This window comes from Capra hircus (assembly GCF_001704415.2).
Source record: "Capra hircus breed San Clemente chromosome X unlocalized genomic scaffold, ASM170441v1, whole genome shotgun sequence".
In the NCBI taxonomy this organism is placed as follows: Eukaryota; Metazoa; Chordata; class Mammalia; order Artiodactyla; family Bovidae; genus Capra; species Capra hircus.
Genome location: NW_017189516.1, coordinates 12,601,051 through 12,618,053, shown reverse-complemented (window position 1 = coordinate 12,618,053; position 17,003 = coordinate 12,601,051). Strand labels below are relative to the sequence as shown.

The window sequence follows — 17,003 nt, the reverse complement described above, 5'->3', positions numbered from 1 at the left end:
AAAATAAAAAATAAAGCTCCCTATTTCACATCATCTCCTACCTTGTTTGTTAAAAGTGGAAAACTAGTATTTATTTGCCCCAACTGGCACTCTAGCATATATTGCTCACATCAACAATGGATGTATTGCCTGATCTCATTTTAGCCTGGGGAGAGGTGAACTGGAGTCTGAAACACTGAGAAAGTCCCGAGATGAGACAGAAAAAGAGATAGGGACATGCAGGAGTATTCTTTAAAAAGTTACTTTAATATTCACCCTCTTTCAGCCTTGAACATCTTCAGTACTTGCCCCAGATCGCTTAGGGGCAACAGTAGAAGGAGCAGTTGGTAGGGAAGGCTTCATCTTTTTATTCAGCAGCTGGTAAACAGTCGCTCGGCCGCTGGGGGAGGAGCAGGGTTTTCCCCTAAGGTGCAGTTGTGGGGTGAGGTTGGGGGCGGCACACTGAGCCTCCGCCTGAGAGCCGGAAGCAGGCACTGGAGAGGGAGTGGCGCTGAGCCGGGGGAGGAGTGAGAGAAGGAAGCGGCAGTCCCCTGGCATACGGAGCTGTCTGAAAATCAGGGATGAATGTTAAAAAGAGAGCGTATTTAGCGACACTCCTGGCCCCGAAGAAAGGAACTGAGGCGACACGAATCCCCTGTCCAACACCCAGAAGACGAGAGACGAGTGCCACGGCCGCCAGCAGCTGTTAGGCGCTTTTTGGTGACGCGGCCGCCGCGCGCAGACGCGCTGACGGGCCGTGGCCTCCACGTCTCAGGTTGCGCAAAGGCCTGTGGGAGCGACCGGGAGGAGGGCCAGGATGGCAGAAGCGGTGGAGTCTCCAGGAGACCCGGGGACAACAACGCCCAGGCCCCTGGTGAGCTTGGGATCTACGACAAAGGGGACCGAGGGTGAGGCAAAGTGCCCCTTAAGGAAGTAGGGTAACGGGCTTGTACTTGAGAGTACTGGAATTCCTTCCTCCCGACAGGCCCTTCCTGTATCAGATGCCAGATCCAGTCCCAACCATCTACCTGTTCTTTGGGCTAACTGCCCCACCCCCCATTCCCCTCGCTGCCGCCCCCCTCCTTTCCACGCCTTCTTGTGAAACTCTCAATTCACTTTCCTTTCACAGGCTCTCACCACTTGTCTTCCTCCCCTTTATTTTGTTAAATGCTGAGCTTCAGGCGATTTAAGTATCTTTGCATCTGCTGTCCCCTATTTTATCGAGACTTGTCACTAGTCCTCGAGGGAGTAGCAGGATTCTGGGATTAATGAGAGATTGATTCTCATGGGATATTATAACTTAATTATTTATTTGTTCAGTGAACCCCAGTCGTCCTGTTTTAATCCCTGCCCTCCCTTGTCACAGCTCTTGCAGTCCTCTTCGTGAGGATCTCTTGCTCCTGTCTGCAGAGGGCAGAATTTCTATTGCAAGTACTACAAGTCCAAAGCCTGAACATGTATTTAAGAACACAGGGTTTGGAGTTAATGTTACTTGGCCTGGAATCACCCATTCTGGCACTTGTGTGAATTTGGGCAAGTCATTTAATGGAGAGTATTTCTTCATGTGTAAAATGGAGATAAAAATACCTGCCTCAAAGAGTTTTTAGGAAGTTGAAATGACATAATTTATGTGAAATGTCTAATAAAATTAGTACCATAACTGAGTAGTGTCAACTCAACATTCTGCCCCCATCCCACCTCCCAAACAACATTTAGTCATGTCCCAAATAGTGTTTATGAGGAGGTGCTCAATAAGTGGTACATTCCTTTTCTCTGTTTTAAATTGTCAACATAGTCGAGGACTGATCTGGGAGTCAGGTGAAACTAATTCTAGCTATGGTTCTGCTTACTAGCTTTATTTGTTCATCTCTTCATTCTTTTGTCAAATATTTATTGAGCATCCACTATGATCCAGGCACTCTTTTAGGCATGGTGGATTCAACAGTGAAAGAGAGTGAGTAGGTCCAAGTTCTCATGGAGTATTTGTGACTTTGAGGAAATCACTCTGAACCCCAGTTTTGCCTTTTGGAAAATGATAGTAAGTCACCACAGAGTCAGAGTACTAAATGAACTAATATAAGCATAGGGCATGGTATGCCATAGTTACAGGAGTTTAGATGCTTTTAGTTCTGTTTTTCGTCTAAACTGCCCACTTCTCTTTTATGAAGCTTTCCCCCAATTAATTTTAGTGGTTCTGATTACTCATTACTCTGTATCCAATACACTTCTATTCAGCAGTGTTCGTTGAACTCCCACAAAGTGTAATATATTATGCTAGTTGCTTTAAGAAATACAAGAGTCCTGTCCTTATGGTGCTTACAGTCTGATTTTAGGCATAAGACAAACATACAATGCCAACATAAGACAGTATGTAAGAAAGTTACACATAACATTTTAACATAATTTAAAAGGTGCTATCATGTCTTGTTGAGGTGATGAAGCAGGCAACATGGTAGAAGTTATATTTGAGGGAGCCTCAAAGGATGGGTAGGATGTGAGCATAAAGCTATGAATGATTGATTACCTGATATGTGCCAGGATTGTGCTAGACATCCTTTGCATATTTTCTAAACTTGATAGCAACTGTTTCAGTTAGGTGGTTTTTAGACTGTGTTTTACTTGCAGGTGAGGAGATGAGACTCAGAGAGATTTGATGATTTCCCTAAGGTGACCAGGCTGAAATTTGAACCTGGGTCTGCTTCTGAAACCAAGACTATTACCATTAATGCTACACAGACTCTCATCGGTGAAGATACAGAGGTTAGGAGATACTAACGTATTTGTAGAACAAGAGAGAGATTACTTTGGTTGAAGCACAGGGAGGTATTAGAAAAGAAGCCTTAAAAAATAAAGCTACTGTAGTAGAGAGGCAGTATAGAACAGTGGCTTTGTGTGCTCTGGGGTTCAAATTGTCTAGATTTGGTTCTATGCTCTGTCATTTAACTCACTGTGGGATATTGGGGAAGTTACCAAAATCTCTCCATGTCTCAGTTTCCCTATCTGTAAAATGGAGATAAAGTAATACAGGGTGGTTCAGTGGATTGAATAAGTTAATACACATAAAACACTTGGTAGAGTGCCTGGCACATAATAATCATGCAATAAGTGTTATTTCCTTTTATTGACCACTGTGCTGGGAGGTTTAACAGGCAACAATGAGTCAGTGGAAATTTTTGAGGAGGGAAAGGTTTTAAATCATGAATTTGACAACATAACAAAGGAAAAGTTACCATGGAAAAAGTGTGGAATCTAGAATACCGTGCAATTGTTGCAGTAGTTCTGGAATGAAGTGATGGCTGCCTGGATTATAGCAGCGGTAGATGTGAAGATTTGAGAAAGGCAGAATCCTCGAGGATTTGCAGTGCTAGGGAGAATGTGTCTTAGTGTTTTTCAAACTTTAACATGCTAGCAATCATCTGGGGAATCTTATTAAATTGCAGGTTCTCTTTTAATAGGTCTGAGATGAGGCCTAAGATTCTGCATTTCTAATAAGCTCCCAGATGGTGCTGCTGCTCCCGGTATCACATTTTGAAAAACGAGGCTATAGATAAGTGGGAAAAAAATGATACCCTGAACAGAAATACAGAAGAGGATGAGAGCCCTAAATGTTGATTCATTCACTTTTGGAAATGTTTAGTTCCAGATATTGATTGGCAGGCCATCCAGTAGATATCCAGCAGGTAGTTGGACACTAAAATCTGGACTTCAGGGCTCACAAGAGGTCAGGACTAGAGAGATTGATTTGGAATCATCTGTATAGAGTTGAGAATATAGAATCTTGGGTAATGCTTGTCTATTGCCTGTCTATTTAAGGAGCAGAAAAAAGAGCCATAATAATCGCTGTAGCCTAGGGTCTGGAAGGATGTTGGTCCTAGGTGGACCATGACACTAAGCCCCTACCCGCCTGCTTGGACCAAGTTGTTTTCCTGCTTGATTTCACCCACCCCAGCCCACTTGTTGACCTTGTTGACTTCTTTTTCTCTTCAGAATTTTGGTCAGTAGTTGGTCATCTGTTCCCAACTGCTTTCTTAAGGCTGCAGTCCCCACATTTACTGTGTGTTCTTGGCCCTGCCTTTACTTGCTCCCCTCATTGGCCCAAGTCAGGCAGCAAAGTGTGCACATGTGTTTAAATGCACATATATGTATGTATGTGCACAAGCCTGCCAGCATAGAAGAAGGGGAGGAACATGAGGTCCAAGTCACCTTTTATCCTCACCAAGGGGCTAGTCAGAGAGTAAGGTCCACTAGCTGAGGGCCTGGTAGCACTGTCTCATATATGGGGCTGGAGAGCTTCAGATCCTGACTCAGTTCACTGAGCAATGTTAGTGAGTCTCTGGAGAAGAGAGATTGAGGAAGGGTTGGGATGAGGGGTGAGTGGGAATCACATGGCACTTTAGTGACTACTGCTGCTGCTGCTAAGTCGCTTCAGTCATGTCTGACTCTCTACGACACCATAGACAGCAGGCTCTGCCATCCCTGGGATTCTCCAGGCAAGAACACTGGAGTGGGTTGCCATTTCCTTCTCCAGTGCATGAAAGTGAAAAGTGAAAGTGAAGTCACTCAGTTGTGTCTGACACTTCGAGACCCCATGGACTACAGCCTACCAGGCTCTTCTGCCCATTGGATTTTCCAGGCAAGAGTACTGGAGTGGGTTGCCATTTCCTTCTCCATTAGTGACTACAGTCACTCCCAAAACCAAATAACTGGAGTTAGGCCAAACTTCCCCAGTTAAGGGCCCAGTCTTCCAAAATATTGGCCACTTCATATACCAGCCACAGGTTTGGAGGTTCCCAGGACTACCCTCACTTCTGAACTACTGCCTACAACTTCATGGTCAGGCTCTGTAATTCATTAGAATGACTCATAGAACTCAGGACAATGATATACTTAAAATTACACTTTTATTATAGCAAAAGGGTACAGTCCAAACCAGCAAGAGGGGGAGATGTGTAGGTTGAGGTCTGAGATAGTTCGTAATACAAAGCTTCCTTGTCTTCTCTCTGTGGAGTAAAGGCAGGACCTTGTTACCCTCCTGATACGTTGATGTATGACAGACAGTATGTAGAATATTGCCAACCAGGGAAGCTCACTCACATATCTAGTTTTTATTGAGGTTTCATTACATAGGTGTGATTGACTGGATCGTTTTTTCTTCCATTCCCAAGAGACCAGGTTTGTATCACAGTACTCAAGTGAAGTTGCTCTGTCGTATCTTACTCTTTGCAACCCCATGGACTGAAGCCTACCAGGCTCCTCCATCCTCGGAATTTTCCAGGCAAGAGTACTGGAGTGGGTTGCCATTTCCTTCTCCAGGGGATCTTCTCAACCCAGGGATCAAACCCAGGTCTCCCGCATTGTAGGCAGACGCTTTACTGTCTGAGCCACCAGGGAAGTCCTCACAGTACTCAAACTTGACTTCAATCCTCTAATCTCACGTTTGGTCTTTTAGGAGTGGTTAGCCCCCTATGCTCGGAGAAGGCGATGGCACCCTACTCCAGTACTCTTGCCTGGAAAATCCCATGGACGGAGAAGCCTGGTAGGCCGCAGTCCATGGGGTTGCTAAGAGTCGAACATAACTGAGCAACTTCACTTTCTCTTTTCACTTTCATGCAGTGGAGAAGGAAATGGCAACCCACTCCAGTGTTCTTGCCTGGGGAATCCCAGGGACAGGGGAGCCTGGTGGGCTGCCATCTATGGGGTTGTACAGAGTCAGACACGACTGAAGTGACTTAGCAGCAGCAGCCTCCAGGAGAATTGCACCCTTAACCAAGGCTCTCCACATGCCAAATGTTGAGCATTGATTGTGTGTTACATGACTTGCAGGTGTTACCTAATTCTTATAGCAGTGTTGTTTCCAAGGTAGGGCCATTCGGCTTCAAAGCCCATTTGTTCTGCACTGCTCTGCCTACCCTAGCTGTAGCAGGCAACAAGATAACTCAAAACACGAAATCCTGGAGTTTGAAAGGACAGTATCATAGTAGTGAAGAGAGAATAATGACTTCAAAATGAGGTGGTTTACACATTAAGTGCAGAAGAATATTCAGAAGACAAAACCGAGAAAGAATTCTTATATTTCCCTTTTTTTAATTGTGGATTTTATTTATTTATTTTTGGCCACAACCTGTAGCATGTAGGATCTTAGTTCCCTGCTGCTACTGCTGCTAAGTTGCGTCAGTCGTGTCTGACTCTGCGCGACCCCATAGACAGAAGCCCACCAGGCTCCTCTGTCCCTGAGATTCTCCAGGCAAGAACACTGGAGTGGGTTGCCATTTCCTTCTCCAATGCATGAAAGTGAAAAGTGAAAGTGAAGTCGCTCAGTCGTGTCCGACTTTTAGCGACCCCATGGACTGTAGTCTACAGGCTCCTCTGTCCATGGGATTTCCCAGGCAAGAGTACTGGAGTGGGATGCCATTATCAAACCCATGCCTCATGCATTGGAAGTACAGAGTCCTCTTGACTGCCAGGGATATCCCAGGATTCATATATTTCTTGATTATGAGGTCATTGTTGGCAATGTCAGTAAAGTTGTGGGAACACCAGTACAGATTAAAAAGGATTAAGCAAGTAAGAGAGTGAAGAGCAGTTTGATCAGAGAAGAGGAGAGCAGTTTGAGATGGTGACAGAAGTAAGGAAGTGAAATATTTTACCATACTTACTTTTATTTTTTAAAATGTTTGTTTGCTTACTTATTTGTTTATTTGGCTGTGACAGGTATTAGTTGTGGCATGTGGGATCTAGTTCCCTGACCAGGAATGGAACCCTGGGTTCCCTATTTTGGGAGTCTTATCTTAGCCACTGGACCACCAGGAGAGTTCTTCAAATATTTAAATAAAATAAGGAGTAGTATAATAAATCTCATATAACTTTCAGCATTCTTCTGTTGTTTCATTTATTTCATCACATTTTTTTCTAAAATAACCTTTTTATTTTGAGCTAATTTTAGACAGAAAAATTGCAAAAATGGCACAGAGTTCCTGTATAGCCCTCACTCAGCTTCCTCTAGTGGTAACATTGTATATAACCACAGTACAAAGATCAGAACAAGGAAGCTAAGGTTCATACAACACTATTAAACTATAGTTCTTATTTGAATCTTATCAGGATTTCCACAAATGCCCTTTTTTGTTCCAGGATCTTACCCAGGATATCACATTGCATTTAATTGTTATTTTTCCTTAGTTTTCTTCAGTTCGTAATGGTTGTTCAGCATTTCCTTGTCTTTCATGATCTTTTATGAGTATTTTAAAGCAAATCCCAGATGTATTCCTTTACCCATAAATACTTCACTATGTTTCTCTAATAGGTAAGGACTGTTTTTTTTTCTTTGGTTATCACACATAACATAATAATAATCACTCCTTAATATCATCTAATCTCTGTTCACCTTCCAATTTTCTAAAAAAAAAATGTGTTTTTACAGTTTGTGCAAATCAGGATCCAAACAAGGTCAAATTGCACTTGGATAATACATGTCTTTTAATATATGTGTCCTTCTCTTTTTGATGTAATTTATTTGTTTAAAGTCATTTCTTTTGTAGAATTCTCCACTTTCTGTATTTGGCTGTGGTATTTTTAGTAGGTGCCTCTGTCCACATATTTCCTGTAAACTCTTAAGATCTAGAGATTTGTTTATATTTAGGTTCATTTTGGCTTGGGTAGGGGAGGCAGAAAGAAAAATGAACTTAGGTGGCCCCTAAAATTAGGAATTTTTTGTTTATTTTTTAACTTTCTGTTGAGAAAAGTTTCAAACATATACAAAAGTAGAATAGTAAAGTGCACTCTTGTGTACCCAACCTTCAATAATAATTACCAATTTATGGCCAGTCTTCTTTCTTCTGTAGCCCTACCCATTTCCCTTCTATACTATTTTAAAACAAATCCCAGGCATCATTACATTAATAAATATTTAATATGTATCTCTAAAAGATAAGAATTCTGTTTTAAAGAACATAACCACAGTATCATTAGTACATGTAAAAAAATCAATAATTCCCTAATATCAAATGTCTTGTCAGTGTTCAAATTTCCAGCTCTCCTAAATGTTGTATTTTTATAATTTAAAATCTGACCCACCACCTATTTTTATAAATAAAGTTTCATTGGAACACAGCTGCACTTCATTTTTTTATGTATTTGACTTCTTTCATGGTACAGAAGCAGAGTTGAGTAGTTCCAACAGCAACCATTTAGCTCTCAAAACCTAAAATATTTACATTTGGATCTTTCACAGAAAAAGTTTGGTGACCTCTGCTTTAGGCAGTTATCTTTTAGAATCATTAAAAATAAGAAACAGTGCTTTTTATGTTGACTTTCATTTAAACCACTTCTGGAGAGCTTCATTTCCTTGTGTAAATCCAAACTTCCTTCTGATACCATATTCCTTTCTGAAGATTATCGTTTAACATTTCTTGGAATGCATGTTTCAGCTTTTTGCTCATCTGAGAAAAGTCTATTTTGCCACCTTTTTTTGGAGGGGGTTATTATAAGACTTTCATTCAGCAAAGACAGTGTTACCTTGAAAGTCGGTTAGCGTATGTTTTATGTGTATAAAATAATAATTCATGTTTTGATGCTGTTAAACTTTAATTTTATTTCATTTTATTTTAGGGAGCAGGAGAGGTTTACACTTTTCTTTGAGAAACCAAAAGGGAAAGCAGTTCTCCCTCATCCAAGGCAGGAAATAGTCAGTCATTGCTTTACAGCAGCATTGTCGTTTCAAAGAAGTTAAAACTAGTCCTTCTTTAAATGGCTTTTTAATTCAATCAATGTTACTACAGTATAATGCCTGTTCAGTAAAATTCACCCATTTTAAGTATGTAGACGGTTTTCAAAAGGTACTTGATTCTAGGATCATACTGGGAGAATGAATAAAAGTGTTTGGAGTTTGCCGTCCTGAGAAGCATCTTTGTTATCTGTGATTCTGGTTCCTTTGCATGGCAAAATCACATATGCCTGAAAAGACAGCTGTCATTTCAACTTTCATTGATGTCCTATTCCTTGGGACATCAGGAACAGGAAGTCACGGATATTCTGGAAGGCTTCAAGTTTCTGGGCCTTTGCGTTTAGTATGGATGACCTCAGGGCCTTTTCCCTCTGCTCCATTTTTTTCCTCTTTCTGGAGGAGAGGCCAAAGGCACAGGCGGATGTGTCTTGCACGGAGCCCCATGGTCCATGGATGTAGCTGGTGGTCTCCCATGAACCTGAGACAAGTATTGCCTTTCATTTTTAATAGCTATTTTTGTTGTTTTTTGAATTGTGGGTTGACAGTTTTATTCATTCAGCACTCTAAAGGTGTGTTTGTCTTCTTTCTTACATTATTTTGAGTGAGATGTCTATTGTGTTTTTCTCCTGATTGCAATGTCTTTTTTTCTCTGGTTGTCTCTAAGGTTTTCCTCTTTATCTTTGGTTTTCAGTGTGAATGTGTCTAGGTTTGTGGATTTTTGCTTTTGTTTTGTCTTTAGGTATTTTTCTTGACTGGGGTTTTCTGGGCTTGGATCTATCATTTGAGGTCTTCTGTCATTCTGGAAAATAATTCAGCCTTTACCTTTTCAAATATGTTTTCAGATCCATTATCTCTCTCATGGGATTTCAATAATATACAAATTAGATTATTTAATATCAACCCCACAGTTCTTGCATGCTGTATTCTGTTTGGGGTGGTCTTATGTTTTTTATTCCTGTTTTATTGAAATATTGGCATATAATGTTGTATAAATTTAAGGTATACAATAGAATGACTTGATATATGTTTTTTTAAATTTTCCAGCTCTTGTTTCTGTTTAGATAATTTTCACTGACCTGTCACTGATTTCTTTATTTGACCTTGTTGAGTCTGTTACTGTGTTCTTTTATTTCTAGCATTACCATTTGACTCTTACAGTTTCTATCTCTTTGCAGAAATTCACCATCATTTTTGCATATATCTTCTACTAGAGCCTTTTAACATATTAATCATATAGTAACTTTTCTGCTGAAATTATAACATCTGAGTCACCTCAGAGTTTGGTTTAATTGCTTTGTGTTGTCAGAGTGTGTTGTTTTTCCGTGTATGTGTTTATGGGGAAGGGGTAATTTTTTATTGATTGCTGGCTATCATATTTAGTAGTAGAGACTGCCTGGAAATGGCACATCTTTTCTGTTAAGTTGTTACTATAGGGATTAAGTCAGTCTAGTAAGGAGTTGAACCTGTATTTGGCTTTTGTCCTTGATAGGGGAACTGTCAAATGCATCATCAGCTTCAAATTTCTCTCCTATTACTTTGTGCATAGGGAGGGCAGTAGGTTTGCCCAGTGTTTTTCTTAATGTTTCTTCTCCATGTTTCTTTTTCTGCATTCTGTTTGCCTCTGCATAAAATAGTGGGTTTCTCTCTAAGCTCTAGCCCCTCCCTTAGCACTAGATTGCTGGCTTTTGTTACTCCATAATTGTAGTCTGGTGGTGGAGACCTGGGAGGTAGGGACTTTTTGTTGTTTTGATCCACCCTCTGCCCTGTGTCCCTGAGTCTCCTGGGTGAGACTTTCTCAGTGATCTGTCTCTTTCCCTAGCTGAAAGCAAAAGCTGCCCAGTCATGTTCAACTCTGCGACGCTATGGACTATACAGTCTATGGAATTCTCCAGGCCAGAATACTGGAGTGGGTAGCCTTTCCCTTCTTCAGGGGTCTTCCCATCCCAGGGATTGAACCCAGGTCTCCCACATTGCAGGCAGATTCTTTACTAGCTGAGCTGCAAGGGAAGCCCCTAGCTGAAGGAGACTCTAATAGCCTGGCATTTGGATGATTTCCCATCCTTCCCCCAGGAGTAGCAAGGTTTGTCTTTTCCCTTTCCCCAGCCACAGTGGGTCTTCACCTGTGCTCTGAAAACAACAGGGTTTGCTGATCTTCCCCCAGCAGCTTTAAGGCTCTTTTTCTGTAGGAGAGAAGGGTATGAGCTGGGCTCTCTGCTTTTCTCAGAAGAGGCAGCTGCTTCCCGCCGCCACACCTGGATCAGTGGAAGTCTGTGGAGAAGAGCCTGCAAGTGGATGTGAACTCCCCCTATGTCTAATGCTTAAAAGGGTGCTATCCTGTCATAACAGTCCACACGTGGTCTTTAGCAGTTCATTTTAAGTTTTAGCTGTATTCTTTACCATCTGTGATGCCCAGTGTTGTTCTCATGCTTTGCTGCAGATGAGCCAGTGCTCATGTCCCATCTCTTCTTGGAAGTGCCTGTTTTTCCTTAGATTTCTTTCATGATACTTGGTTGCCCTAAAACCTCAGCTCTGACATGTTCAAGGAAAATTATGATTTTGTAATTAATCTGGCTTTTTTCATTGTTCTAGTGGATTCCAGCTCATTCCAGCTTTCTGTATCCTGATTAGAAATCAAACTACAGTGTTCTAAACTCACTTGAGATAGTTGCTCTTTGTGTGGTTATGTATTTAATTTAGCAGGTTCATTTGTTCCATTTTTCTTTCAGTTTTAGGGACTACTTTAAAATTTTAATTTTGTTTAATAATTCTGTCATAAATACAAGTCATAAATACAGAACAGTGTGTATTCTAAGAAGCCTAACTTCTCTCCTTATTTCCTCCACCTTTTCCCCTCCTTTCCTAAATAGGAAGCTTTAAAAAAAATCTATAAATACTACTTACATTACATGTGACTTAAGTCACTTTGTGTGTGCATGCTCAGTCTCTCAGTCATTCTGACTGACTGTGATCCAGTGAACTGTAGCCTGCCAAGCTCCTCTGTACATGGGTTTCTCCAGGCGAGAATACTGGAGTGGATTGCCATTTCTTCTTTCAAGGGATCTTCCCAACCCAGGTCTCTTGAATTGTAGGCGGGTTCTTTACTGTCTGAGTCATGAGGGAAGACTATATTTTCAGGGATCATTTCTAAGTCATATTGCATGATTTATTTCTTATTTTTAAAAGGTAACATTCAGATATGTGTATGTGTATATATATAATATATATTTGTATCCCTTTTGTAGATGTAGCATGTATACAAACTTTTCTTCACATTCTTCTTTAACACGCCATAATATTGAGGTGGTGAAAAAGCTTGTTTGGTTTTATCTGTAAGATGGCTGCAAGAAGTGCTTAGTTCTCATTTTTTTTTTAATTATGAAAGTATGATAACACATTTATAAGAGACTTGGAAAATACAAAACAAGTTTGCATATCAGTTCAGTTCAGTCGCTCAGTCGTGTCCAACTCTTTGCAACCCCATGAACTGCAGCACGCCAGGCCTCCCTGTCCATCACCAACTCCCGGAGTTCACCCAAACCTATGTCCATCGAGTCAGTGATGCCATCCAACGATCTCATCCTCTGTTGTCCCCTTCTCCTCCTGTCCTCAATCTTTCCCAGCATGAGGGTCTTTTCCAATGAGTCAGCACTTCTCAAAGTATTGGAGTGGCCAAAGTATTGGAGTTTCAGCTTCAACATCAGTCCTTTCAATGAACACCCAGGACTGATCTCCTTTAGGATGGACTGGTTGAATCTCCTTGCAGTCCAAGGGACTCTCGAGTCTTTTCTAACACCACAGTTCAAAAGCATCAATTCTTCGGTGCTCAGCTTTCTTCACAGTCCAACTCTCACATCCATACATGACTACTGGAAAAACCATAGCCTTGACTAGAAGGACCTTTGTTGGCAAAGTAATGTCTCTGCTTTTGAATATGCTGTCTAGGTTGGTCATAACTCTCCTTCCAAGGAGCAAGAGTCTTTTACTTTCATGGCTGCAGTCACTATCTGCAGTGATTTTGGAGCCCAGAAAAATAAAGTCTGACACTTTCCACTGTTTCCCCATCTATCTGCCACGAAGTGATGGGACCGGATGCCATGATCTTAGTTTTCTGAATGTTGAGCTTTAAGCTAACTTTTTCACTCTCCTCTTTCACTTTTATCAAGAGGCTCTTTAGTTCTTCACTTTCTGGCATAAGGGTGGTGTCATCTGCATATCTGAGGTTATTGATATTTCTCCCGGCAATCTTGATTCCAGTTTGTGCTTCCTTCAGCCCAGCATTTCTCATGATGTACTCTGCATATAAGTTAAATAAGCAGGGTGACAATATACAGCCTTGACGTACTCCTTTTCCTATTTGGAACCATTCTGTTATTCCATGTCCACTTCTAACTGTTGCTTCCTGACCTGCATACAGGTTTCTCAAGAGGCAGGTTGGGTGGTCTGGTATTCCCATCTCTTTCAGAATTTTCCACAGTTGATTGTGATCCACACAGTCAGAGGCTTTGGCATAGTCAATAAAGCAGAAATAGATGTTTCTCTGGAACTCTCTTGCTTTTTCCATGATCCAGCAGATGTTGGCAATTTGATCTCTGGTTCCTCTGCCTTTTCTAAAACCAACTTGACCATCTGGAAGTTCACAGTTCATGTATTGCTGAAGCCTGGCTTGGAGAATTTTGAGCATTACTTTACTAGCATGTGAGATGAGTGCAATTGTGCGGTAGTTTGAGCATTCTTTGGCATTCCCTTTCTTGGGGATTGGACTGAAAACTGACCTTTTCCAGTCCTGTGGTCACTGATGAGTTTTCCAAAGTTGCTGACATATTGAGTACAGCACTTTCACAGCATCATCTTTCAGGATTTGAAATAGCTCAACTGATATTCCATCTCCTCCACTAGCTTTGTTTGTAGTGATGCTTCCTAAGGTCCACTTGACTTCACATTCCAGGATGTCTGGCTCTAGGTGAGTGATCACACCATCGTGATTATCTGGGTCGTGAAGATCTTTTTTGTAGAGTTCTTCTGTGTATTCTTGCCACCTCTTCTTAATATCGTCTGCTTCTGTTAGGTCCATACCATTTCTGTCCTTTATTGTGCCTGTCTTTGCATGAAATTTTCCCTTGGTATCTCTAATTTTCTTGAAGAGATCTCTAATTTTTCCCATTCTGTTGTTTTCCTCTATTTCTTTGCATTGATCGCTGAGGAAGGCTTTCTTATCTCTCCTTGCTATTCTTTGGAACTCTTCATTCAAATGGGTATATCTTTCCTTTTATCCTTTGCTTTTCGCTTCCCTTCTTTACACAGCCATTTTGCTTTTTTGCATTTCTTTTCCAGGGGGATGGTCTTGATTCCTGTCTACTGTACAATGTCCCGAACCTCCATCCATAGTTCCATCAGACACTGTCTATCAGATCTAGTCCCTTAAATCTATTTCTCACTTCCACTGTATAGTCTTAAGGGATTTGATTTAGGTCATACCTGAATGGTCTAGTGGTTTTCTCCACTTTTTCAATGTCAGTCTGAATTTGGCAATAAGGAGTTCATGATCCAAGCCATAGGCAGCTCCTGGTCTTGTTTTTGCTGACTGTATAGAGGTTTCCATTTTTGGCTGCAAAGAATATAATCAATCTGATTTCGGTGTTGACCATCTGGTGATGTCCATGTGTAGAGTCTTCTCTTGTGTTGTTGGAAGAGGATGTTTGCTATGACCAGTGCGTTCTCTTGGCAGAACTCTATTAGCCTTTGCCCTGCTTCATTCTGTATTCCAAGGCCAGATTTGCCTGTTACTCCAGGTGTTTATTGACTTCCTACTTTTGCATTCCAATCCCCTATAATAAAAAAGGACATCTTTTTTGGGTGTTAGTCTAGAAGGTCTTGTAGGTCTTCATAGAACTATTCAACTTCAGCTTCTTCAGCATTGCTGGTTGGGGCATAGACTTGAATTACTGTCATATTGAATGGTTTGCCTTGGAAATGAGCAGAGATCATTCTGTCGTTTTGAGATTGCATCTAAGTACTGCATTTTGGAGTCTTTTTACTATGATGGCTACTCCATTTCTTCTAAGGGATTCCTGCCCACAGTAGTAGATATAATGGTCATCTGAGTTAAATTCACCCATTCCAGTCCATTTTAGTTCACTGATTCCTAAAATGTCGATGTTCACTCTTGTCATCGCCTATTTGACCACTTCCAATTTGTCTTGATTCATGGACCTGACATTCCAGGTTCCTATGCAATATTGCTCTTTACAGCGTGGAACCCTGCTTCCATCACCAGTCCCTTTCACAACTGGGTATTGTTTTTGCTTTGGCTCCATCCCTTCATTCTTTCTGAAATTATTTCTCCACTGATCTCCAGAGCATATTGGGCACCTACTGACCTGGGGAGTTCATCTTTCAGTGTCCTCTCTTTTTGCCTTTTCATACTGTTCATGGGATTCTCAAGGGAAGAATACTGAAGTGGTTTGCCATTCCCTTCTCCAGTGGACCACATTCTGTCAGACCTCTCCACCATGACCCAGCCATTGGCATGGCTTAGTTTCATTGAGTTAGACAAGGCTGTGATCCACGTGATCAGATTGGCTCGTTGTCTGTGATTGTAATTTCTGTCTGCCCTCTGATCCCCTCTCTCAGTGCCTACTGTCTTAACTTGGGTTTCTCATACCTTGGACGTGGGGTCTCTCTTTACGGCTGCTCAAGCAAAGTGCAGCATATATAGCAAAGGTTGCATGTAGTTCCATTGTATATTACAATTATTTTTAAGTAGATAAACTAAGATTTTTATTTGGAGTTTCAATATCAAACTCTCAATAATTAATAAATGAATATACAGAGAAGTAGAAGGATATAGTAGATCTGAAAAGCACTGTGAACCAGTTCACACAACAGTAGGATACAAATTCTATTCACGTTCCCATAGACTGTAGACTCAGAGACACTGGAACATATCCAGGGACATAAAGTGCAAAATTTTCATGATCTAAAGGTATTGAAATTATACAGAATCTGTTCTCTTGTGCTCAATTAGTTGTGGCTCACTCTTTGCAATCCTATGTACTCTCCAGGCTCTTCTGTCCATGGAATTTTCCAGGCAAGAGTACTGGAGTGGGTTGCCATTTTCACTCACTGTGGGATTATGTTAGAAATCAATATCAAAAGATATTTGAAAATAACCCACATTTTTCAAGTGCATTGTGACGTTTACCAGGAGAGATTACTTAGACTTAGCCATCAAAAGCTTCAATAAGGTTAGACTGAAAAAAAAACAGAGAGGGTGATTACTGAGAAGAAATGCTTAGTTGTCTTTAACTTCATTTGAACCAGTTTTGTTAGCTTGTGACAGCTGTCATATCACATTGATTTTTTAAAAACTTACCAAAATTGGTGAATTTTTGTGTAGCCATTTTTAATATTGAAGATGGGAGGGGAAAAAGCAACATTTTTGGCATATCATGCTTTATTATTTCAAGAAGAGTAAAAACGCAACTGAAACACAAAAAGATTTGTACAGTATATGGAGAAAGTGCTGTGACGGATAGAACATGTCAAAAGTGCTTTGGGAAGTTTTGTGTGCTGGTTAATGCTCCATGGTTGGGTAGAACAGTTGAAGTTGATAGTGATCAAATCAATACATTAATTGAGAACAATCAAAGTTATATTATCAGGCGGGAAATCACCGACCTACTCAAAATATACATATGAAGTATTGAAAATCATTTGCACCAGCTTGGTTATGTTAATTGATGTTTGAGGTCCACATAAGTTAAGCAGGAAAAAACCCCAAACTTCTTGACCATATTTTCACATGTGATTGTCTACTGAAACATAACGAAAACATTCCATTTTAAAAAACAAATTGTGTTGGGCAATAAAAAGTTCCACACTGCTGGACAGTATCCATAGAAGAGATCATGGGGCAAGTAGGTTGAACCACCACCAACCACACTAAAGGCTGGTCTTCATCCAAAGAAGATGATGTGTACATGGTGGGATTGGAAGGGAGTCCTCTATTATGAGCTCCTTCTGGAAAACCAACAGATTACTTCCAACAAGTACTGCTCCCAGTGAGACCAACTGAAAGCAGCACTTGGCAAAGTGTCTGGAATTAGTCAACAGAAAATACATAGTCTTCCTCAGGATAACACAAGACCTCACGTTTCTTTGATGACCTGGCAAAAACATAATAGCTTGGCTGGGAAGTTCTGATTCATCCACTGTATTCACCAGACATTGCACCTTCAGATTTCCATTTATTTTGGTCTTTATAAAATTCTCTTAATGGAAAAAAAAATTAATTCCCTAGAAG

The 17,003-nt window shown here is 40.8% G+C and overlaps 1 protein-coding gene across 2 annotated transcripts in view; it reads left to right on the top strand.

Annotated features, from left to right (window-relative positions):
• The first annotated feature begins 261 nt into the window (after positions 1-261).
• The window catches only part of YIPF6 (Yip1 domain family member 6), a 32,448-nt gene continuing 15,706 nt past the window's right edge, over positions 262-17,003 (top strand). Inside the window, exon 1 of one of the 2 annotated variants that reach the window (XM_013976422.2) lies at positions 262-853. In XM_013976422.2, the coding sequence (XP_013831876.1) occupies positions 797-853 (57 nt within the window). In that variant the 5' untranslated portion in view covers positions 262-796. The remainder of the gene's footprint in view (positions 854-17,003) is intronic. The other variant, XM_005700717.3, reaches the window with a different exon arrangement.